This window comes from Salmo salar, chromosome 15, assembly GCF_965601325.2.
Source record: "Salmo salar chromosome 15, fSalSal1, whole genome shotgun sequence".
In the NCBI taxonomy this organism is placed as follows: Eukaryota; Metazoa; Chordata; class Actinopteri; order Salmoniformes; family Salmonidae; genus Salmo; species Salmo salar.
In genome coordinates this window covers 65,643,456-65,669,298 of record NC_138305.1, presented here as the reverse complement: position 1 = coordinate 65,669,298, position 25,843 = coordinate 65,643,456, and the positions used below count along the sequence as shown (strand labels likewise).

Here is a 25,843-nt window from a genome sequence, read left to right as displayed (position 1 = left end):
GGAGCTAAATAAAATAAATAACAGTATGGGGATGAGGTAGTTGGATGGGCTATTTACAGATTACCTATGTGCAGGTACCGTGATCTGTGAGCTGCTCTGACAGCTGGTGCTTAAAGTTAGTGAGGGATATATGAGTCTCCAGCTTCAGTGATTTTTGCAGTTCGTTCCAGTCATTGGCAGCAGAGAACTGGAAGGAAAGGCGGCCGAAGAGGAATTGGCAATGGGGGTGACCAGTGAAATATACCTGCTGGAGCATGTGCTATGGGTGGGTGCTGCTATGGTGACCAGTGAGCTGAGATAAGGCGGGGTTTTCCTAGAAAAGACTTATAGATGACCTGGAGCCAGTGGGTTTGGCGACAAATATGAAGCGAGGGCCAGCCAACGAGAGCATACAGGTCACAGTGGTGGGTAGTATATGGGGCTTTGGTGACAAAACGGATGGCACTGTGATAGACTGCATCCAATTTGCTGAGTAGAGTGTTGGAGGCTATTTTGTAAATGACATCGCCAAAGTCAAGGATCGATAGGATAGTCAGTTTTACGAGGGTATGTTTGGCAGCATGAGTGAAGGATGCTTTGTTGCGAAATAGGAAGCCGATTCTAGATTTAATTTTGGATTGGAGATGCTTAATGTGAGTCTGGAAGGAGAGTTTACAGTCTAACCAGACACCTAGGTATTTGTAGTTGTCCACATATTCTAAGTCAGAACCGTCCAGAGTAATGATGCTGGACAGGCGGGCAGGTGTGGGCATTGATCGGTTGAAGAGCATGCATTTAGTTTTACTTGTATTTAAGAGCAGTTGGAGGCCACGGAAGGAGAGTTGTATGGGATTGAAGCTCGTCTGGAGGGTAGTTAACACAGTGTCCAAAGAAGGGCCAGAAGTATACAGAATGGTGTCGTCTGCGTAGAGGTGGATCAGAGAATCACCAGCAGCAAGAGCGACATCATTGATGTATACAGAGAAAAGAGTCGGCCCGAGGCTTGAACCTTGTGGCACCCCCATAGACTGCCAGAGGTTCCGGACAACAGGCCCTCCGATTTGACACACTGAACTCTGTCTGAGAAGTATTTGGTGAACCAGGCGTGGCAGTCATTTGAGAAACCAAGGCTGTTGAGTCTGCCGATGAGAATGTGGTGATTGACAGAGTCGAAAGCCTTGGCCAGGTCAATGAAGACAGCTGCACAGTATTGTCTCTTATCGATGGCGGTTATGATATCATTTAGGACCTTGAGTGTGACTGAGGTGCACCCATGACCCGCTAGGAAACCAGATTGCATAGTGGAGAAGGTACGGTGGGATTCGAAATGGTCAGTAATCTATTTAACTTGGCTCTCGAAGACCTTAGAAAGGGAGGGTAGGATATAGCAGTTTGGGTCTAGAGTGTCTCCCCCTTTGAATAGGGGGATGACCGCGGCAGCTTTCCAATCTTTGGGGATCTCAGACGATACGAAAGAGAGGTTGAACAGGCTAGTAATAGGGGTTGTAACAATGGGCCACCAGTACCTCCCCTTCAGGCCCCGCACTGTCGGTTCCACCCCAGGATGACCCGAGGAGGGTAGAGTGTGGGACCATCGGATCAAGCGATCGCGAACACCAAGCGGAACGTATTTCAGACCCACGGGACATTGAGGTGGAGTGGGTTCTGACTGGCCCGCCCGCTCGATGTCCGCATCCACCTCCCATACCACCGGTGCCACCAGACAGGAGGCGGGGAGTATGGGAGTAGGATCGATGGTCCGCTCCTCGGTGTCGTAGAGACGCGACAGTGCGTCAGCCTTCCGGTTCCGGGAACCTGGAATGTACGAGAGGGTAAATTGAAACCTCGTAAAGAACATGGCCCACCTGGCTTGACGAGGATTAAGTCTCCTTGCTGCCCGGATATACTCCAGATTACGGTGTTCGGTCCAGATGAGAAAAGGGTGACGTGCCCCCTCAAGCCAATGTCTCCACACCGTCAAAGCCTTGACCACGGCTAACAGCTCCCGGTCCCCCACATCATAGTTGCGCTCCGCCAGGCTCAGCTTCTTAGAAAAGAATGCACAGGGGTGGAGCTTCGGAGGAGTGCCCGAACGCTGCGACAGCACTGCTCCTACCCCAGCCTCGGACGCGTCCACCTCCACTATGAATGGCAAAGAGGGGTCCGGATGTGCCAGCACAGGAGCGTTGGTAAACAGAACCTTCAGACGATGGAAGGCTCTGTCCGCCTCTGCCGACCACCGTAGCCGCACCGGACCCCCCTTCATCAGGGAGGTAATGGGAGCCGCCACCTGGCCAAAACCCCGGATAAACCTCCGGTAATAATTGGCGAACCCCAAGAACCGCTGCACCTCCTTCACAGTGGTTGGGGTTGGCCAATTACGCACTGCCGTAACGCGATCACATTCCATCACCACCCCCGAGGTGGAAATGCGATATCCCAGAAAAGAGATGGTTCGTTTGGAGAACTCACATTTCTCAGCCTTGACGTATAGGTTATGCTCCAGCAGCCGCCCAAGCACTTTACGGCCACCAGAGACACATGCTCGGCGCATGTGGTGGAGTAGATCAGGATGTCATCGATGTACACCACCACACCCTGCCTGAGCATGTCCCTAAGGACCTCGTCCACAAAGGATTGGAAGACGGCGGGAGCATTTTTTAACCCATACGGCATGACGAGGTACTCATAATGGCCTGATGTGGTACTAAATGCGGTTTTCCACTCATCTCCATCTCAGATACGCACCAGGTTATACGCGCTCCTAAGATCTAATTTTGTGAAGAAGTGCGCCCCGTGAAATGACTCCACTGCCGTAGCAATGAGAGGTAGTGGGTAACTGAAACCCACTGTGATAGCATTTAGACCTCTATAGTCAATGCACGGGCACAGACCTCCCACCTTCTTCACAAAAAAGAAGCTCGAGGAGACGGGTGACTTAGATGGCTGAATGTATCCCTGTCTCAAGGACTTAGCGACGTATGTCTCCATAGCAGCTGTCTCCTCCTCAGACAGAGGATACACGTGACTCCTAGGAAGGGCCGCGTCGGCCTGGAGGTTTATCGCACAATCCCCTCGTCGATGGGGGGGTAATTGAGTCGCCTTCGTCTTACTGAAGGCGATAGCCAAATCGGCATATTCTGAGGGAATGCGCACGGTGGAGACTTGGTCTGGACTTTCCACCGTGGTTGCACCGATGGAAACTCCTATGCACCTACCTGAGCACTCCCTCGACCACCCCTTAAGAGCCCTCTGCCTCCACGAAATCTGAGGGTTGTGAGTGGTTAGCCAGGGGATTCCCAGTACCACCGGAAACGCCGGGGAGTCAATGAGGAATAAGCTGATACGTTCATCATGGCCCCCCACGTCAGCATAACCAGTGGCACAGTGACCTCCCCCACTTGGCGGTCGACTATCTAGGGCGTGCACAGGGAAGGGGTGGTCCAGCTGAACCAGGGGAATCCCTAACTTCTTAGCTAACCCACGGTCCATAAAACTCCCAGCTGCACCTGAATCGACTAGTGCCTTATACTGGAAGTGAGGGGAAAAATCAGGAAAACAAACTGAGATGTACATGTGGTCGACAGGGGGCTCTGGGTGTGGCTGGTGCTGACTCACCTGGGGGGTCGATGTAGTGCTCTGCCTACCCTCCGACCTCCCGGGTGGACCACTCCAGCACCGGTACACAGTGTGTCCTCTGCGCCCACAGTGGGTGCAGGAGAGGCCTCCCCCTCCGGTCCTCCTCGACGCAGTCTGATGGTTGTCCAGTCTGATGGACAAATCCACCAGCTGGTCTAGGGTGGTGGTGTTGTCCCTACAAGCCAGCTCCCGGCGGACGTCCTCACGAAGACTGCACCTATAGTGATCTATCAGGGCCCGCTCATTCCACCACGATCCAGCCGCGAGAGTCCGGAATTCCAGTGCGAAATCCTGAGCGCTCTTCGTCTCCTGTCTCAAGTGGAATAGCCGCTCACCCGCCGCCCTGCCATCCGGGGGATGATCGAATACCGCCCGGAAGCGGGGGGTGAACTCTGGGTAGTCGCCCCGAGCCGAGTCTGGGCCATCCCAGACCGCGTTGGCCCATTCCAGGGCTCGACCCGTGAGACACGAGACGAGGACGCTCACTTTCTCTTTGTCAGAGGGAGGGGGTCGGACGGTCGCCAGGTACAGTTCTAACTGGAGCAAAAACCCCTTACACCCAGCGGCCGTCCCATCGAATTCCCTGGGAGGTGTAATTCGGATACCGCCGGAGCCCACTTCAGTGTGTGTCGGTGGGGGCGCAGGATGAGGACCCGGAGCTGGTCTGGCTGGGGAAGCACCTCTCTCCCAGCTCTCCAACCGGGCTAACACCTGGTCCATGGCCAAGCCCAGGCGGTGGAGAAGGCTGGCGTGTTGCGACACCTGCTCAGCCACGGACGGCGCTTCTGCTCCTGCTGACTCCATCGGTGGTGCGGGATTCTGTCACGATTACCAGGATCAGTAGAGAGGCAGAGTCAGGTGCAGCAGACAGAGGTCCGGAGTAATAGTGGGTTTTAATAGAAAATCCGGGAACAACACAAGAAGCCCGAAAGGCACAGGGCGCACATAAATTCAACTCGGGAAAACACGTTCCCAAAACAAAAGACGCACGGGGCGCAGCCCGGTAAATATAATTAGCAACGAGCGCAGCACTCACTCACAACTGTCCAGAGTTGACATAAAACAATCCCGCACGAAATCCTGAACTGAAAACACACTAAATAACCTAACTAATGACAGACAAGAAACAGGTGCGGATCAGACAGACAAAACCAAAAGACACAGAAATATAGATCGGTGGCAGCTAGTAGGCCGGCGACGACGACCGCCGAGCGCCGCCCGACCGAGGAGGGGCGCCACCTTCTGTGGATACTGTGACAGGAGGCTTGGGCAAGTTGCTGTGGGGGGCGCAGGGTTGTTGACCGGGGTAGGAGTAGCCAGGTGGAAAGCATGGCCAGCCGTAGAAAAATGCTTATTGAAATTCTCAATAATCGCGGATTTATCGGTAGTGACAGTGTTTCCTAGCCTCAGTGCAGTGGGCAGCTAGGAGGAAGTGCTCTTATTTGAAATAATTATTTGAAAATACTCTCAAATACAGTTTGGTAGACTATTTGGTACTTACAAATACTCAAATAAAAGTATTTTTATTTTTGGCCTGTGTATTTGGAAATACTCAAATACAGAGAAAAATATATTTGAAATACCAGACACCCAAATACATGTATTTGAACCCAGTTCTGATTATTTCACACAAGATGTGTTGTTGCTCCAAATGGATTCAACTTCTACACATTTTATTTTTGTTACTTGTTTGTTTCCCCCTTTTATTGCTCAGAGTTGTCAGCTGGATTGGCAGCACCTTCCCACTCTGCAGGCAATTGAGAACATTGAGTACACCTGTTTCTAGTTGAATTGCATCCCCTTCTATCTGTAAGCCATACCTAGGCACCTCGATCCAGCCATGGCTACAATAGAGGAGTGCGGAGAATGACATACTGTACGTAAGATGGGGATTAAAAATCGTGCCTTGATATTAAAATAGATTATTATGAAAGGCTGTTTTAGACCCCACTGTCTCCCTAGTGTCTGGTATATGTAGGTTTAGTGTGCTGTTCCCCTTTCTCTGAGATAAGGGGCCTCATATTAGTCTTATCAGTGTGGTGTCCTGGCAGGCTGTTTTCCATGCTGCCCCCTCACTGGGAGATGCTGCTGCTGTCTCTGGTCCACACCGTAGGATGCTCCACACTGATCTGGAGTTCCACCAGGCACTCGCTGTGTTTCTCTGTGAGTCCAAAACCTGCCAATAGTCCACCCACTGCATTATATGGGCATTAGGCATGATATCTGATCACTTATAAGGGAACAATGTCAAATTTAGGAAAGTGTCTAAACATCTCTGACTTAAGATATACTTGATAAATCCACCCGAGATGGAAATTTGTCTTCTACTTTTATCCAACCACTCCGATATACATACAAACAAACAAACAAACACACTGGAGGCTGGGTCACAGGTTCACAATTTTACCTTTACTGAGATCTCAGCCAAGCAAGCAGAGCTTTATGCGTGTGCTACACACCTCATGAACACAACATTGTCACTGACACAACACTGTCACCAGCAGTTTGCAAAATATATCAGACTTTACAACATCACCCTACGCAACACACCTTTTACTATAGGCCTATTGTCAGAATCCATTTCTTTCTTTCAATTACTTTCTCTGTAGCTTAAACCAATCAGAAAAGTCCTGTGATTGACACAAGACACATAACTTCAGTGCTCAAGAAATGTATACTGAAGCTAACATTTCACACACCTTTAGATAAGAAAATACCTGCATTCCTTTCTGTCATGTCATTCAGCCATCCAAATCAAATAATTCCATGTGTCTGCTTCGCTTTTGTCTTCATAAACTTTCACTCACGTAGCGTATTATGAGGTAGCTAATCTATCCCAGCTTCTGGAAGGAAACACTTGAGTAAATGAGGGATGCAAAGTATATTGAATGTAGGTGACAGTGTTGTCAGTGACATTGTTGTGTTTCCCTCTTCCTTGGCAGAGATCTCAGAAAAGGTGAAATTGTGAACCCTTGACCCAAATGTTTTACATAAAATGTATATTTCGTATCTCACAATTGTTTGGGCTTCCCAAATGTAGTATGTTCGCTGAACGTATTTTTTTTCCCAGTAGATTCGCTGTTTTCTATTTAGTGCTGCAGTGCGCTAGCAAATGACATTCTGAGAACCATATGTTTCATAGAGCTTGGTGAGTGTGGTTGTCCTATGGTTATTCTGCATACAACCTTCACACAACTTTGGAAAATTCTCAGCACATTTAAGGAACTTGACAAAAACACTTTATCCTGTTGGGGCTAGGGGGCAGTATTTTCACGCCTGGATAAAAAAACGTACCCGATTTAATCTGGTTACTAATCCTACCCAGTAACTAGAATATGCATATACTTATTATATATGGATAGAAAACACCCTAAAGTTTCTAAAACTGTTTGAATGGTGTCTGTGAGTATAACAGAACTCATTTGGCAGGCAAAACCCTGAGACATTTTCTGACAGGAAGTGGATACCTGATGTGTTGAATTACCTTTAAGCCTATGCCATTGAAACACACAGGGGTTGATTAATGTTTTGGCACTTCCTATCGCTTCCACTAGATGTCACCAGCCTTTACAAAGTGTTTTGAGTCTTTTACTGTGAGATCTGACCGAACAAGAGCCATGGAACGGTGATGGCCGATTAGACTCTGGCGCGCGAGTTCATGTTGGGTACCCTCGTTCCAATACGTTATAAAAGAGAATGCATTCGTCCACCTTGAATATTATTCATGTTCTGGTTAAAAAAGGCACTAATGATTTATGCTATACAACGTTTGACATGTTTGAACGAACGGAAATATATTTTTTCCCCTCGTTCATGAAGTGAAGTCCGGTGGGCTTAGATCATGTGCTAACAAGACGGAGATTTTTGGACATAAATGATGAGCTTTTTTGAACAAAACTACATTCGTTATGGACCTGTGATACCTGGAAGTGACATCTGATGAAGAGAATCAAAGGTAATGGATTATTTACATAGTATTTTCGATTTTAGATCTCCCCAACATGGCGGCTAGTCTGTATCGCAACGCGTATTTTTCTGGGCGCAGTGCTCAGATTATTGCAAAGTGTGATTTCCCAGTAAGGTTATTTTTAAATCTGGCAAGTTGATTGCGTTCAAGAGATGTAAATCTATAATTCTTTAAATGACAATATAATATTTTACCAATGTTTTCTAATTTTAATTATTTAATTTGTGGTGCTGACTTGACTGCCGGTTATTGGAGGGAAACGATTTCCTCAACATCAATGCCATAGTAAAACGCTGTTTTTGGATATAAATATGAACTTGATAGAACTAAAAATGCATGCATTGTCTAACATAATGTCCTAGGAGTGTCATCTGATGGAGATTGTAAAAGGTTAGTGCATCATTTTAGCTGGTTTTATGGTTTTGGTGACCCTGTCTTTGAATTGCCAAAACATTACACACAGCTATTGTCAATGTACTCTCCTAACATAATCTAACTTTATGCTTTCGCCGTAAAACCTTTTTGAAATCGGACAACGTGGTTAGATTAAGGAGATGTTTATCTTTCAAAGGGTGTAAGATAGTTGTATGTTTGAAAAATTTGAATTTTGACATTTATTTGGTTTCAAATTTGCCGCTCTTGAAATGCACCTGCTGTTGATGGAGTGCACCACGGGGGGGACGCTAGCGTCCCACCTAGCCCATAGAGGTTATTTTCTTGGTATTTCATTACTTTAACAGAACGTTTCCTAAAAGTTTGAACATGGTTACATATAATTACATTTTTGGTAATGTTCTAGGAACGTTCTCCAACTGGTTTGACATTGGGAATGTTCTTAGAAAGTTCAGAGAATGTTAAGAAACAACATTCTTTTGTGGGAATTTCAGTGCTTCAGCATAACGTCTTCTGTAGGTTTCCTCATGGTTCTATTTAAAGTCATGTTCTCAGAACATTAAGAAGAAAACATTAACAATGGTCAAAGAACTTTCTTAGAATGTTATTTAAAAACATGTACATTCTGTTCTCAGCGTCAACAAAACTCTCTCTATCTTCTATTTTGTTAAGTGTGTTCAGGTGTGTTGGCCGCACCAACTAGTAGCTCACACCTGATCTGTTTGAAAAGACTAAAATGAACAGCTTTGTATGAGTAAAAACACAAACATGGCATGCTATCTCCATCCTGGTGGCACAGTGGACTAATTTCATGGATACGTTCGTATCTCACTGACGCTGTGGAATGTGAAATGTGTTTGTATGATTACTGTCTAAGCAAGTTCATTTCCATGTGTCCTATTTGTGCTTAGAGTTCCAAACAGTTAACCAAAACTAAGCTAGCAGTGTTATTAAAAGTATTCAAAAACCTCCAAATAACCTTTTCCATTTAGTTTAATGCATTCACAACATTTAGAATGTTCTCAGAACATTATTTAATTACCTTTAAATAACCTAGAATGTCTGTTCTCAGAATGTTAATTAAACCTCCCAGGAATACTTTCAGGAAACCATAGTAAAACGTTCTCAGAACCTCCGTGCAACCTAAACAGAACAGAACAGGCAACATTTTCACTTCTGTTCTCAGAACGTTTAAAAAATGTTTGGTTTTACTGGTCAGGAAATGTATTGGGCATCGTTCCCAGAACCAATGGGAAACCGAACACTTACTTACGCTTACTTTCCAACAACTTCCAAGGAACCAAATGTGATAGTTGGGTTGTGGCGTAGCACTCGCTCTAGCTCTACCTCGCTCTCCCCCTAAAGTTAGAGAGGTGCACACTTTGACAGACAGTCCAACAGTATGTCAGAGAACTTTAGGCACTTTGACAAATTTCCGAAATTTCCAAATGTCTGTAAAAATCACAAAGTATTGTAGACATTATTATTCACAACCTTTTATATAACCAGGGAATCCCATTGAGTGAAAATATCAAGGGAGAGTGATGCCAGTGACGACTTGTGATGACCATTCACTGAGATCAGCAGCATTGCTCTGCCTTTAGCTGTTGATTGGTTAAGGAACCGGGCCCCAGCCCAGAGAGTGGCCCAGTGTTGGGAGGCAGGATGTGGGTCAGAGGAGACACTCTACAGGCCACTTCAGGGACATTTGTCCCCTGCTACTGATCCTGCTCCACAGCAGCTTTTTATGAACTGCCAGCAAGGAGAGGAACTAGCTCTCGCTATAAGCTATTTATAGTTCACACGTTTTATATGGCATGTTTGTATTTTATATGGTGTGTGCAGGTTGTGTGTGCAGGTGTATGTGTGTGTATGTGCCTATGTGCGTGTCTGTGACTAACTGACTGAGTGACTAAATGAGTGTTTACAGCATATTTAAATTCTATACCTGATGACAGACGTTGGACAACCAATTGTTTTGCCATGAGACCTCGCTAAAGTGTAATGTTATGTACACAGAGCGGAGAGAGAGACCTTTCGATTATGCTGCAGTTCAGTGGCAGGTTGTGGAAACAATGTTGAACAATGTTGATGAGGTGACAGACTCACAGACAGGCTTCCCTAAGCCTCCTCATCCTTTTAGCAGGGCTTCAATCGATACTTCACAGCTCACACACAACACACACACACAGACAGACGAATACAAAGAAGTGACAGGGAGCGTAAAAGAGAAAGAGGGAGGAGAGATCCTTAACAATGATAGTGAAGACCTGATCCTACAGGGAAACTGCACAAACAGACAGGGATTGAGATAGAGTGTGCTAAGCAAGCCAGGGGTTCTATGTATGTATTGGACTGTGTGTGCGTTTGTGCAGTTTGACATTGTGCTTGTTTGTTTGTTAGACAACGAGAGCAGCAGTGGGGGAGAGGGAGAAAGTTTTTCTACTGGAGAGTGGTTTAGACACCCATTAGGTGATTGTTTTTCCTGTCGCCCTGGGATTCTGGTTGTCACGTCTCTCTCTTTCTCTTTGCTCTCTCACTCTCTCGCGCTCTCATTCAATTCAATGGGCTTTATTGGCATAGGAAACATGTTTACGTTGCAAATTGAGTGGAATAGATAATAAACCAATGTGAAATAAACAATCAGAAATTAACAGTTAGCATTACACTCACAAAAGTTTCAAAAGAGTACTATAGATACATTTCAATATTATATTATGGCTATGTACGGTGTTGTAACAATGTGCAAATTGTTGAAGTACAAAAGGGAAAATAAATAGACAGATAAATATAGTGTTTAATTGCAATGACGTTTGTGCTTTACTAGTTGACCTTTTCATGTAGCAACAGGTAACAAATCTTGCTGTGATGGCACACTGGTATTTCACTTAATAGATATGGGAGGTTATTGGTTGGAAAATTGTATTTGTTTCAAATTCTTTGAGGGTCGGTATAATCTGAGGGAAATATGTGTCTCTAATATAGTCATACATTTGGAATGAGGTTAGGAAGTGCACCTCAGTTTCCACCTCAGCCAGGTCTGCTTACAGTGGCCTCTCTCAATAGCAAGGCTATGCTCACTGAGTCTATACATAGTCAAAGCTTCCCTTAATTTTGGGTCAGTCACAGTGGTCAGGTATTCTGCCACTGTGCCTCCAGTTCACTTTTTTTTTTTTTTGGTTAATTCCTTCCAATGTGTCAAGTAATTATCTTTTTGTTTTCTCATGATTTGGTTGGGATTTTGATAATTAGCAGGGATCATCCTAAATCTGCTCTGCATTAATAACTTGGTGTTTTTTATTCTCTCTCTCAAATGGCTTCATTGGCATGGAAAGTGTTACCACATACATTGCCAAGCAAACATATAGATACATATCAAATCAATGATGACGCAGATAAATAATAATATTCAATGAGTAGTAACAATTAACTTGACACTACAGTAAGAAATGAATGAGGACAATAATGAAATGGTGAGAGACACATGTAACAATGTTATTGCTCTGGTTGGTCGTTCTGCTGGCTGTCCCCACAGGTGTGGCAGGAAGCTACATATTTTGCAGCTAATATGGCACAAAGGGTTTTTTCTCCCATTAGATATTGGATTTTCTCCTTTTCTGCTTTGTTATTTTTTTTTACATTTGTTTTCAATTTTGTGAAATAAAATTGACTTAAGTCTGTATAGTTCTCACAGGGTAGGAGAAAATGCAGCTCTGTCTTGATCTGACTCTGAGGGCCAGTCTCTCTCTCTCGCTCTGTCTCGAGCGCTCTTTCTCTCTTCCTTTCTCTCCCTCATAATTTTTCTTTTTTACTCCCCCTAACTCTTTTCCCACCGCCACATTCTACCATTTGGCTGCAGCCCCCCAACGACAGCCCCCTCCCTTCATCCCCCCTCCCCCTGGTGGAGTGGACTACAGCTGCTGATTGATGTTGAGGCTGCGAGGGGTGGGGGATTGATGCTGATTGGACAATCCGTGCTCTATTTCCCAACCTTCCCCAGTAGCAGGAGAACGTCAGCCGCGTGCCGGGCACCTCGTCACAACTAGTGGCATATTTTTCTACCGCTAATGCCACGTAACATAGAGGGATGGATGGAGAGAGAGTGAAGGAAGGAGATAGATGGTTCAAGAGCTAGAGATAGGAAGAGAGAGAGTGGTAGAGATAGGGAGATGGGCTGAAATTCACTTGAGTGAGATAGGAGAGAAGAACAGAGAAGGATAAAAGGAGAGGAGAAGAGAGAGATAAAGAGAATAAGGAGACAGAAACATTCCACACATCCTCCCTACGTGTTCATTTATCTGTTGTCTAGCAAAGCTGGAGCTGGCTATGCTTCTCAAATACCATCGTCGGGAAAGTGAAACAATTCCTGCCTTACATTTGAAATATAGCCTAATCATAATAATGTTCTAAGCAAAGGCACAGTCTTATTGTAGATCATCATGACCATTTTCTTATGGTAGTCCCTTTCTAATGCTTTCTACACAGGCCTTAATTCACTGTGCACTGCATTGAGGTGTGTCTTTTAGCTTCTGTATTTCATATGCTAGTAATCACCTAGTGTAATGACTCCATGCTCTGACTGGTAAAATGTATAATTGGTGTGGTGCTGTTGGTAGCAGGTCTTCCCTGGGGAGAGAGGTTATATCTCCTGTGTTGACGCTACTGTAAACAGGACAGCAATACTAACAGGTAGGCTACTCCTCATGTCAACACAAAGTCAAAGTCAGACAGTGTAACACTGCCAGGCTGTATGCTAATACACTGTGCTGTAAAGTATGTGTTTAAGGTAAGTCATTCATTAATCACTCAGTTACTCAGTTCCTAAACATGACATACAGTAGGCCACAATTATACAAGAACATCCTATTCAATTATTACAGTATTCTATTCAATTCTAGCAACAATATTCATGTATATCATCAAGCTCTAATTCTGTACACACACACACTGCCGTTTATATCCTGATAAATATTTAATCTTTCGTATTTTCTTGCACACAGGAAGCGCAACATGTAAACCTCATCTCTTGTTGTCCTTAGCAACAGGTCTGAAACGGAATGTTGCACAGAGGCTGTAGCAGTCTAGTTCTACTGAACGTGTCTGTTTTCTGTTCTGGTGCATGTGTTTTGCCTGGGTATATTTCCCTCTCACACCTCAGGGGTCAGTCATAATTACACTCAGTAGTTACTGTAGTACAAACAGTTAAAGGGATTATTTACCACCAAAACGAAAATGTATGAATTTGAATTTGGCCTATTACTGTAAGAGAGGTGAGGCTGAAAACAGTAATGAGAGACCATTTACTCGATCCTACTTTCTCTTACTGTATTTAGGAACAGAAGACCAGTAGTATAGTTATTCCCGATTAGTACAGTTCCCAAGGTCTTTCGTTGCTGAAACAGTTATGATTACTTGTGTCCTATTTTTTCCATTCATACAAGAAACTCGAGCTTCTCACGACTAGACAAAGAATCATTCCATTGATGCTGAGTGGTTTTGGAAGTTCATCAGCCTGAGTTAGGCCCAGTCATTGTTCCTGTAGAATGGAGAAGAGGGACACAGATTGTAATGAGGCCAAGCCTGTCTTCACTGAGCCTTTTGTCTGCCTGCTGCCTGCCTGCCTGCATTGAGAATCCATTATGTCATGTATCTCACATGTCCAGAGCTGCTGAGAGCTCAACTGACATTAGGGTTTGAATTTCAAAGAAACCTCGAATTCTTATTTTGAACAGTGTTTCATGGTTTTTAAGATGACAGTGATGACTAAGCATTTTGAGCCTTTCTAAAAAATAAAAAACAAAGACATTTGACTGCCTTAAAAAGAGAGAGGGTTGTGTCCTACTATTTCCTAAAGTTGATATTTAGAGCAACTCAGACTGGGAGGAGTTTAATTTAAAAACATTGGCTTGGAAAATAACTTGCAACTCTCTCAAACCCAACAAGTCTCAATCCAAGTTGGTGGAGCTGCTTTAGAATTATTCAATGATACAGTACTTGTTACAGGAGTATTGAGCTACTCTATCAGCACAACTGCATCAAATGCCCCCAGTGTGGGGAATACTACCAGAGAGAGAACAGCTCATCCACGCCCTCCACAGCAGAGACATTCATTAGATTAGAACACAAGTTGCCACAGACTCATAGATCATCAAGGGACACACTTTGTATGGCAACGACGATGACTGAAACTCATAGCAAACTTTATTTTCTTCAACTCAGGTCCCTGTGACACACACAGAGCGGCAGAAGTACAGTATAATCCCAATACATTTGCCAATTAGGTGATTCATCATAGGGTACTGTATGGCTCTTTGATAGGGAGATGGCCTTAGTATGAAACCGCTGCTGCTGTAATTCATTGTCTCTGTCATTTTAAATGGGAAAGAGAAAAGACACTAAATCTTAAGTCTCTGTGCCACGATGAACTGTAGTTATTTTGAGATGTTTAGACACAGGTTGTTCCCTGAGTGATCAAATGCTTTGAGTTCAAATATAGTGCTTGAATGTTTGTGTCAGAGAAACAGCTTTTGTTCTGGACGGCAACTTTGAGCACTTACCAGGCTGTGTGTACGTGCATGCCTCCCTGGCAATGTGTGCGTGTGTGTCCTGACTTTCCTACTCACAGAAGGGTTACGACTTCAGTCAGCCATCTGCCAGGTGTGTGATGGCTCCTGTCATCTCTGTCTCTGTAAAGAGAGGAACTCAATGACCCCTCTCTCTATTGTCTTCTCTCTATTCCCTCCCACTGAAGTGATACTGAGGGTGTGTGTGTGTGTGTGTGTGTGTGTGTGTGTGTGTGTGTGTGTGTGTGTGTGTGTGTGTGTGTGTGTGTTTAACTAACATGGAGAAACTGGAGAATTGTATTGTTTAGTCCCTACAAGGTCAAATGCTATTTCTAGGGGGTTTAGTGTTAGGGTTATAATTAAGTTTAGGGTTAGAAACTAGGGCTAGGAGTAAGGGTTAGTTTTAGGGTTTAAGGTTAGGTTACAAACCATAGGAACATGCTCTTTCCATGACATAGACTGACCAGGTGAATCCAGGTGAAAGCTCTGATCCCTTATTGATATCACTTGTTAAATCCACTTCAATCAGTGTAGATGAAGGGAAGGAGACAGGTTAAAGAAGGATTTTTAAGCCTTGAGACAATTGAGACATGGATTGTGTATATGTGCCATTCAGAGGGTTAAATCGAAATACAAAATATTTAAGTTCCTTTGAACGAGGTAGTGTTACTATTTTATTATTCTCGATGGTGCAGAAGTAGAACTTTTTGAGCATCCGAGGGCTCATGCCAAATCTTTTCAGCTTCCTGAGGGGGAAGAGGCGCTGCTGTGCCCCCTTAACGACTATACGGGTGTGTGTGTGTGGACCATGTTAAGGCCTTAGTGATGTGGACGCCAAGGAACTTGAAGCTCATTTTGACATTAGCCAACCTTTTAACTGAAAATGTGGCCAGATGGTTGATATTGAGAAGGGTGCTAACTTTAAAAAAATGAATTGACCAGATGTAGTAGAATGTAATCTCCTCTGAACAGCCCACACGTGTTGTTTTTTTCAGACCGTTATGTGTAACAACATAGTCCACGGTTTTTCATGGTGATATAGGTAGGCCTTTAAACAACAGATGAACTTTGGAGACAAATATGGGCCTTTTCGTGGTTCAGTTAGACCCTGAAGACAAACCTTTTTAAATAAAACTATCACAGAGGGTTGTTTGGAGCCATACTGCATGATCACAATGCCAGAAGGGAAATAAAATACCCAGACGATAGTGTCAGTTCCTCTGTGTTGATAAAGATGACCCTTCTTTTATCGCCGGGGTGCGTATAAAGCCTGTGATATGCTACCACTACTAGATTGAGATAGGGCTGTGTGTGACTTTCTTAATTTCCTGTTTCCTCACATCATGTCCACGTCCACCTGCTCAGTTCACTGCAGTCTCAAAGGAAGCGGTGACCGAAATCGCACCCTGTCAGATTCAGCCAGACCCGGTCCTGGACGTTCTGCCACCCTCCTTCTGTACTCCCGCAAAACTAGAATAGTCCCAGTAAGCAAAATTATGTTGAAAAGATTTATAAAATACATATTTTGCTGATGGTGAAATTAGTTCCTTTTATGTTCTGAATGAAAGGTGAAAATGCATATTTTCCTCATGTTTAAAATATGTCTTTATCCGGACATTGAAAATATGTGTTTTCCGGATGTTGAAAATACATATTTTCTGGACTTTGAAATCAGGTTCCTTTTTGGTTAAGAATTAAAGTTGAAAATACGTCATTTATAGATGTCTATGTTTTGACCAAATCCAGGCTGGTTCAGACCGGACCAAATCTGAACCAAACATAGACGTCTATGATTGCTTCAGATTTGGTCCAACAGCACCAAGATTCGCTGGGAATGGACAAGCAAAATGTTTTACGCCCCTGCCTTTGACAAAGTGTTGTTGGAGGCGCATCTTGGTCAACTAAGCTTGGAAAATGCTGCCTTCGCCAATATGCCGCCATAAGCGGCCGCCTAATCCTGCCTAATGGGCGAGCCGGCCTGCATTCAGCTCCCACACTTCCTGTTTGTGGGGACCTGTTCTTCTGAGTGGTTCTCTCTCAGTCCTATGATTAATGGACCTAGCTGTGTTTGAATACTTACTATATATTACTTGCTCCTTCCTCGTTCTCAATCTTGGTTTCCGCCCACAGTGAGGCAATAACGTTTGTGTTTGTTAATTGAGCCGTATGTTTTGGCAAATGTAATTGCCATTGAGTTAACCACCAACAAAACTGCTCCCTCGTTTTCGGTCAAGCTGGTTGGTAGTAATGCTGATTAATAACCTTGGTTTCCTCTTTCCACAGGTACGACACGCCCCCCTCGAGACGGTGAGGTCCCTGGGGTTGATTACAACTTTATGTCCATAGAGGACTTACTAAATCTTGAGCAGAGCGGAACACTACTGGAAATAGGAACGTATGAAGGTGAGGATGGTGATGTTGGTTATGGTGGTGGTAGTGATGATGATGGTAGACTGTAGGAGTGGACAATATGATCTTTCACTAGTTCACCAGATTCTCCTCACCTAGATTAGTACAGTGCACCGCAGTGATAAGTCTTCTGTCCTGACAGAAACTAAAATCCACCTGTGTGTTGTGTGTGGGTTGTGTGTGTGTAACAGCGTTAATCTGCTTGGCACCTGTACTACTGTGTTTGACACCTTTCTCTCTGCCCCGCAGACAATGTCAAATACCTGTCCACAGGAGCCTATTGCCTTCCAAATACAAATATGAAGCAAACTTACGCACAGTGTGTCAGTGACATGACATGCAGTGGCATTGAGATAAGAGTTCCACATTCTCATATCAAAAATTGTCACTTTCCCAGAGAATTGTGGATAGACTTTTTAAAGATATTTTCAGGATATACAGTTTATCAGTTGCAGATAATGACATACAATTTGTATTTTGTTATGAACATGTGTTGCTATCTCTTGGATTGCATTGTGGGAAATAAATCTTAGTAACAGATCTGGCACTGACCAATATAAGCCACTCATTTGAATGTATACTTTAACGAGGTAAAGATTCTCTTCACTTCTGAGCCGGTCCATTGTATTATCTGTGTATGCTCCCTGCTCCCAGACAATACAGCTCTCCCCTCTCAGTCTATAACACCATTGGCTAGGGGAAAAAGCCTGCTTTTCCAGCAGCTGCTTATTTCCACCATTTCAGGATGCATTGTGCTCTGGCATTGTCTCTTTTTCCCCTGCGTAAGATTTTGAGATTTTATAGATCTCCTTCCTGCTATCTCTGTCCTCTGTCTCTCTTTCCCTTCCTTTTTTTCTCTGGATCTTTTTCTTGCCCCGCTCTTTATCTCTGTTCCTCTCCCACCCCTCTCTCTCTCTTCCTCCCTCCTCTCTCTCAGGCATGCTAATGTCCCTCTTGTTGCCTAGGTAACTATTATGGGACCCCCAAGCCGCCGAGGCAGCCCGTGGTTGGGACAGTGATTTTCAGTGATGCTGTGCTCCTCAACGGCCCCCCAGGCACCAAGTCCTACAATGACATGCAAAACGCCCGAGTAGTGCCTGCTGACTACAAGGATGACGACCAGGCCACGGAAATGAACAACAGTTTTACAGGTGAGTCATTGTACATGCAGTCAGACAGTTACATACAGACTAACACTACCAAACAAGGCTGGTGTTCACTGTGGTGTGTGTGTGTTCGTGCATGTGTGTTTGTATGTGTGCTAGTATGTCTACACGTGTGAAAGAGCATGTGAGAGAGTGTGCCTGTGTTTGTGCTTTCCTCTGCTCTGTATTGCTGGGTGTCTGGAGGTTGCATCATGTCTTTGTGAAGCTGATTTCTCTTTGTGAGAGTCTTAACACTGCCATCTGCCTGTGAGGAGGGGAGAAACACAGTACAAGCAGAATTCATAGGGCCTCGATCTCCTCTGTCACTCAATTTCTCTTGCTCCCTCTTTCTCTCTCTCTCACTTCTTTTCTCTCTCTATTCTATTCCTTCTTCTCTCTTCCACTCATCTTTCTCTCTCCCTCTCTTCTTTTTCTCTTTATTCTACTCATTCTTCTCTCTTTCACTCATTTGTGTCTTCATCTAATGCACTAATCTATCTGTTAATGGAGTGTTAATATTTCCCACCTATTTAGGGTGATGAGTATAACACTGTGTTTTTTTTTGTAGGCCTAATTTCTGATGTATAACTTAGTTTGAAATATTGCTTATCACAACCTGTGTTAATGTGTTAGCCCAGAAAGAAAGCTAGCTGATGGGAACGGATGAGTGTTTTTCTCTCTGTCTCTCTCTGTCCGTCTCCCTCTCTTTGAAGTCTGTTCCATCCTGGAGAGTGTGTGAGACATTCAGTCAGTTCCTAGATGGAGGGGCTTTTTCCTGGTCGGGTGGGCGGACGGTGTGGATCTATGGCCCTCTCTGTGTGTCCTGCCATCCTGGCAGAGTGGTGAATTAGCGTTTGATCACCCCTGAACAGCTCACGGATGTGAGGGAGGAGCGAGGGAGGCCGGGAGGGAAGGGGGGAGCTAGGAGTTGGGGTTTAGAGAAATGGAAGCTGACCGCGTTTGCATTATAGTCATTGCGCCCCATTCCTTTTGGACCAGCAGGCAGGGGGTTTACAGAAGGAGGGTGATAGGGAGGGAGAGAAAGAAGGTAAAGAGGGAAAGATGTTTTGTAGTCATGATCAGGTCATGCATTGATATAATGCACACAGTAGTCTTAGCATAAAGTGTCTTGTCATTCCACCCGTAGATTCACACATTCCGATTGCTGCATGAAACATAAACCTCCCCTCTCTGTTTTTTTTTTGTGTTGTGCTCCTTATGTACCCAGGATCCTTAGTGCGTAGTCTATTCCCCTCTCCCTTGTTGTGCACAGGTAACCCTAGCGACCAGGACGAGAGCCGCAGCGGCTTTCTTCGGCCATATCCCGCACGCGAGAATGCTCCGTCCTATGGTCTGAACAACGTGGCCGCCTCCACCTCGGACAACGGGCAGCAGACGCACGCCCAACCCCAGGCCTCTCCTGAAGACCCCCTGGGACCCCTGCCAGACAACTGGGAGATGGCCTACACAGAGAATGGAGAAGTCTACTTTATAGAGTATTTAAAATATATCTTATACCCCACCCACCCTTAACCTATACAGAAAGTGTACTTAACAAAGTATGTATTATATACCCTATACACTTCATCCTACAACCCACAATAGCTTGCATCATAGTGTACATATTCACCCAATACCCTATGTACAGTAACTACCCTTAGCTTACACCAAGAACAGAGACTAAATACCCAAACAGTACCCTATACTGTATACTCCCTATACTATCAAGCCTCTCTGTCCTGTATCCCAGTACTCTCCCTCCTCCTTTCTCCCAGACAGGCCTGTCATTACTCAGTTCTCTCCAGGCCGTTAATCCTCCATAGACTGATCTCCTTAGAGATCACAGGCAGGTCAGATCACCTGACCATGCAGACCATGCAGACCAACACACAGAGCTGGGGCTGCCTGCCTGACTAGCTGTGAGAGGATGAGGAAATGGCTGGGTGCATTCATCACCTGCATGTTGGTCTGCTTTTATTATTGGACTGGCAAAGTCAAGAGAATTGAAAAGAGAGCTTGTGTGGTGATGTTGAGGCACCAGCCACCTATTCTAGACAATACGTCAACACTGACAGGTCTCCTTCCAACCCTCTTCTCTGTGTTTCTCAATGGGGGAGAAGTCTGTTTTACTGTAGAAATGATCTCTCTTTGATTTCACTTGCTTGTTTTAGCGACAAGCCTATAGACATTAACCCCTCATATCCATGTGCTGATGAGATCATTGGTCTTTTGTTTGCTTTTTGTGCTTATCACCTTGACTTCAGAACCAGTCTTTAACAGCTCTGTGTATGTGTTGTTTCATCAGCCACAACACAAAGACCACATCATGGATCGACCCCCGCTGTCTTGAGAAACCTCTAAAACCTCTGGAAGAGTGTGAGGATGATGGTAAGCCAGGCCGTGTGTGTGTGTGTGTGTGTGTGTGTGTGTGTGTGTGTGTGTGTGTGTGTGTGTGTGTGTGGTGTGTGTGTGTGTGTGTGTGTGTGTGTGTGTGTGTGTGTGTGTGTGTGTGTGTGTGTGTGTGTGTGTGTGTGTGTGTGCGCTGTGACTGTGTTTCACTCATTTCTGTGCTGTATTGTTTACCAGCTAATCTTGCACCTTGTTGATGCTATCAGTAGATGGTGCTACTGAACTCTTAGTCACAGATATAAATATGATTAAGTGTTTTTCTATAGATAGCAATAGTAATGCCGTCTTTTTGTAGGCACTAACTCGGTCGTGGCTCTTTGGACAAAGCTTATGGGTTCATAACATTTAACCGTGGATGTATGGAGAAAATGCCCTCTTTTTCCTTTTTGTTGGCACTACTGTTGGCTCCCCCAAATGGGGATTTGTGCTCTCTGATTGGCTCAAAGTCAAGTTGTTGGCCACTGACAAGCATTACGATTCTATAAGTAGAAACAACAGGTTTGTTGCTACCGGGTCGGCACGCAGCAGGTACCACTTTTGTTCTAGCAAGTATTGACATTATAATTAAATCACAATGGATTCGTTTCCATAATCAGCTGCCTGTGTTAGCTGCAAAGCTAGCTAGCTATGTTGCGCTGGTTAGTGAATATGCTAATGTAAATCTAGCTAGCTAAACATATGGCTATGGGCTGGAACTGGCATTATGGGATTAAGGAGAGTGAATTAAATTGTTTCTACGTCATCTTGCTAGTTAGTTATCTATCTAGCTGTGTCCATCTGGCTAGTGTCATCTACAAAAAATGTACATTAGCACAGCTAGCTAGCTAGCTAACGTTGGAATCTAGACCATAAACTAAGCAACACACAGACAAATAATGCTACTGCCACCTCCTGGTTTGGAGTATTTTAACAAAGCTGAGTGGTTGACAACCTAAAGGTCTTTGCTGTGTGTGAACATAAAAGAGATTGACTGCCGACACTCTGTTCAGAGATGCTAAGTACTGTCTGCAGGCAAACGTTTGACAATCCTACCGGTGTGTCTGGCTGAACAAACCAGAGGTAACTCATTTCTGTTTTTTAGGTCCCAACCCCTTTCAGAGGGGTAGTCAAATTTGGGTTGGACCTGTGCAATTGGCCAATAAAGTGATTTGAATCTCTAAAGTGGCGAGCAGTTTTCACTGGTCCTGTCATTACTTTGAGATTGGCTTTCCATCTAAGGAATTGTCTAATAGCTTGTGTAAAGATTTGTTTGTTCCTCCACTGTTAAATTGTAGTTAAACAAATATCAATGTAACAATGTGACATACATTTTGTTTAAGAACAAACAAGTAATGATAAGATGTTGGTGTGTGAATCTTGAGAACACAGAAATTGGTACTCAAATTCAGAAAAACCAATATCAGAAATCGCACCACCATGTGGCCATTTTGCTGTCTTCTATCATATGTTAGTTTCAATATGTCATTGATTTGATGGATTATGGCACATCAATTTTTTTGTAAATACTAATTTGTGACTTAAAGATCTCTATTTCTCTACCTACTTGTCTTTTTCTGTAATATTACTTTACTCCCTCTCTTTATTTCCCTTTCTTTGTCATTCCATCCCTTTCTTTGTCATTCCATCTCATCACCTTGGAGAAGAAGGGGTACATACTGAGGAACCAGACAATGAACTAGGTATGCACCTTTATTTGCTCTCTCTTTCTCTCTCTCTCTCTTTCTCTCTCTCTCTCGTTCTTTATGTCATTGCATTTGCTATTGGCTGTATATTGGTGTCTCAATCTGTCCTTTGTATACTATAATCATCTTAGATTTTAGCTCGAATGTGATGTGCTGCTTGCTTCGAACTACAGAGTGAGTGGTAGGAGTGATTTCCTTTAATGCAACAGAACACATTAGGAATGTGTTTGGTTGGACATCTCAGGTTCATCTGTGTACTTTGAGCAGCTCCACAGACTGGAAAATAGTGCTGCTGATTCACAGGCCACTTTGTAGACTATTTGGCAGAAACAGACACGCTCTTGAAAGGGAATGAATTCTCTGACTCTTTCAGGGCTCTGAGTGTCGGGCCTATGGGCTCCTATTATTTCTGGGACATCAGAAGCAGGCAGTCTGATTATCGATTGTGAAATCCAGCCCACTCCAAAAGTGTTTATGGGAGTTGGCAGCAGCCCACGCTAACACACGGCGCTAATGTCTTTGTACGAAATCAAATACAGTGTGGAGGAAAATGTGATGCTATCGCTTTAATAGGAGTGTGTTAGTTTAAAGAAGACTTATAGCAATTTGTTTTACTGTTGAAAAGCGATATCCCAAGTATAAATACAGTAAAGTACACACACTAAAGGGTAAAACAATATGTTTTTTAGACACAACTGTAAACTTCAAGGAGTTGGGCATTCAAGGAGTTGGTCTGATGGGGATTCGTGATGTCATTGGCCTCACTATTGATCTAGGAACAATAGAGGATCAATAGAGAACAAAAGAGGAACCCCTCCCCTTCTTGTGCCATGTCATGAGAATACCTGGACTGGCTGGACAACCTATTTAGATGTGCCTTTTGTTAAGTAAATCAGATGATAAATGAGCTAAAAAGGAGACTGGAGTAGGCCCTCTCTGTCTAACTTGTGTGAGGCATGCAATTGTGTACATCTATCAACTGTTTGTAGCAGTTGACTCAATGTATAGAAAACAACCTGGTTCTGTTCTAAAGACAGACATAAAAATGACCCATCTGGAGCCATTGTGAGTGGGCTGGACCTGAAGGTATGAATAGTACATCTAGAAGGAGGCAGCAGTCAATCTCTGCAGTCAGTAATGTAGTTCAGAGACTCCCCTGACAGCTGGCTGTGCATGTAGCCTGTGTGTGCCTTGCTCAATGAGGTAGAGCGAGTAGTTTGACTGCTCCGTGGACCACTGATGATGCAGAGAACAATGTAAAAGTATGAATAATAAAGCAAAGAGTCAGGTCAGGTAAACATACAGTATATTCACTTCAGTGTTGGTTCACACACCTGAGAGACCTTGAATAAGAAAAACATGACAGCGTCACCCTTGGAAGAACTTCCTGAATGAGAACACTACCCCTTATAAATACTCAACTGACCACTGGGCTCATTTGAGAATCATCACACCACACTACTCTATTCTGACCTCTCGTACAACACCAGCGACTGTAGTGAATGTATGATTACAGTGATGTAACATGGCTGTTCCTTCTCTGTTTCAGAGCTGCCTGCAGGATGGGAGAAGATAGATGACCCAGTGTATGGGGTGTACTACGTAGAGTAAGTTGAACACCTCACTGACACCTAACGGTTCATAGCTATCTCTTTTCACATTCCTCTCATTTATCCCACAACAATGAAGACTGAATACATTTGATTGATTGTGATGCATCAGCATTTTCATGTTGTTTACTGTAAACTGCATCATTTCAGCTGAACTAGCATTTTTCTCTCTCCGATTTGACCACACATTCTGACTTTCAATGGCTAGCTGTCAGACCTTTTCTAAATTCATTGTATTATAATGGGTTTGAATCTAAGTAGATTGAACTGAAACTGGACTCCATTTTGTGTGGCCAGTGTGTAGTCCTATGCGGTTATCACCTGAGGTGGAGGGATTTAAGAGGTTGTGAGCCAGAGGATGTCAAACACTGTGTATCGCCATTTATCATGGTGACAATGAATCTCTTTCTTTCTCTCTTTCTCTCTCTGTCTCGCTCTCTCTCTTCTCCCCCCTCTCTCCAGTCACATCAACAGGAAGACCCAGTATGAGAACCCCATAGTGGAGGCTAGGCGCAGGATGCAGCTGGAGCAGCAGCAGCCGCAGCCTCCTGAAGGTGAGCGGTACATTCGAGGTTCGTTTCCTGCCCTGGCAAGGCACCATTTATTTCTTTCTTCATGTCTGTCTCGTCTTGTCTGTGTCTCGTCACGTCTTGTCTCATGTCTTGTCCTGCGGGGTTGGGGTCTATTCCATTTGAATTCAATCATTCCAGGAAGTGAATTGAAATCCCAGTTCATATTGGAAAGTTACCATTAAAAATGCGTGTCACATTTCAGTTCCTCAGAATTGGAATTTCAATTAATTCTCCTGGATTTGAAGTGGAACTGACCCCATCACTGTTGTCCCGTCCAGTCTGTGTTTGGGTATTTATTAGTTTGTTTAAAGATCATTAAAGCATCATTATCATCCTTTCAAGGCATGTACTGTAGCATTTGCTTATTTGTCATCAGAGGCTTGGAGCTGTCGATGCTGCCATCTACTGTATGTGCAAACTGCTGCTGATATCATGCTTATCCCTAACCCTAACTGCTGCTGATATCATGCTTATCCCTAACCCTAACTGCTGCTGATATCATGCTTATCCCTAACCCTAACTGCTGCTGATATCATGCTTAACTCCCTGTGGGTCAGTTGGTAGAGCATGGTGTTTGCAACGCCAGGGTTGTGGGTTCGATTCCCATGGGGGGCAGTACGAAAAAAAAAATATATATAATAATAATAATGTATGAAATGAAATGTATGTATTCAATACTGCAAGTCGCTCTGGATAAGAGTGTCTGCTAAATGACTAAAATGGAAAATGTCTAACCTAACTGCTGCTGGTATCATGCTTAACCCTAACTGCTGCTGGTATCATGCTTAACCCTAACTGCTGCTGGTATCATGCTTAATCCTAACTGCTGCTAATATTGTCCTTATCCCTAACCGAACTGCTGCTGGTATCATGTTTAACCCTAACTGCTGCTGATATCATGCTTAACCCTAACCGAACTGCTGCTGATATCATTCTTAACCCTAACCCAACTGCTGCTGGTATCATGCTTAACCCAAACTGCTGCTGATATCATGCTTATCCCTAACCTAACTGCTGCTGATATCATGCTTAACCCTAACCTAACTGCTGCTGGTATCATGCTTAACCCAAACTGCTGCTGATATCATGCTTATCCCTAACCTAACTGATGCTGATATCATGCTTAACCCAATCCTAACTGCTGCTGACATCATGCTTAACCCTAACCTAACTGCTGCTGACATCATGCTTAACCCTAACTTAACTGCTGCTGATATCATGCTTAACCCTAACTGCTGCTGATATCATGCTTGCTAAGTGTTGGGACCACTGAGACACAATGTTATGATGAAATGGCATGTAATGTAACAAACATCTTACAAATAAATGTCTCTCTCATTGTATAATTTACCAGGTTAGAATCAACGTCTACTTGCCAGTTATTATGAATAATTTGTTAATCTGTCAAGGCATTTTGGGACTTTCATGAGTTTGGGTGTGTATTGTATATGCACTAACTGTGTAGAGCAAGTTTG

The 25,843-nt window shown here is 44.0% G+C and overlaps 1 protein-coding gene across 11 annotated transcripts in view; it reads left to right on the top strand.

Annotated features, from left to right (window-relative positions):
- LOC106571865 (membrane-associated guanylate kinase, WW and PDZ domain-containing protein 1) overlaps positions 1 to 25,843 on the top strand; it is a 233,759-nt gene that overhangs the window by 146,220 nt on the left and 61,696 nt on the right. For 6 of the 11 annotated variants that reach the window (XM_082961970.1, XM_082961972.1, XM_082961967.1 and 3 more), the window contains 7 exons: positions 16,825 to 16,944; positions 17,916 to 18,101; positions 19,324 to 19,591; positions 20,401 to 20,483; positions 22,145 to 22,183; positions 23,736 to 23,793; positions 24,259 to 24,368. In XM_082961970.1, coding sequence (XP_082818096.1) covers positions 16,825 to 16,944; positions 17,916 to 18,101; positions 19,324 to 19,591; positions 20,401 to 20,483; positions 22,145 to 22,183; positions 23,736 to 23,793; positions 24,259 to 24,368 — 864 coding nt within the window. The remainder of the gene's footprint in view (positions 1 to 16,824; positions 16,945 to 17,915; positions 18,102 to 19,323; positions 19,592 to 20,400; positions 20,484 to 22,144; positions 22,184 to 23,735; positions 23,794 to 24,258; positions 24,369 to 25,843) is intronic. The other 5 variants (XM_082961969.1, XM_082961978.1, XM_082961974.1 and 2 more) reach the window with 4 other exon arrangements.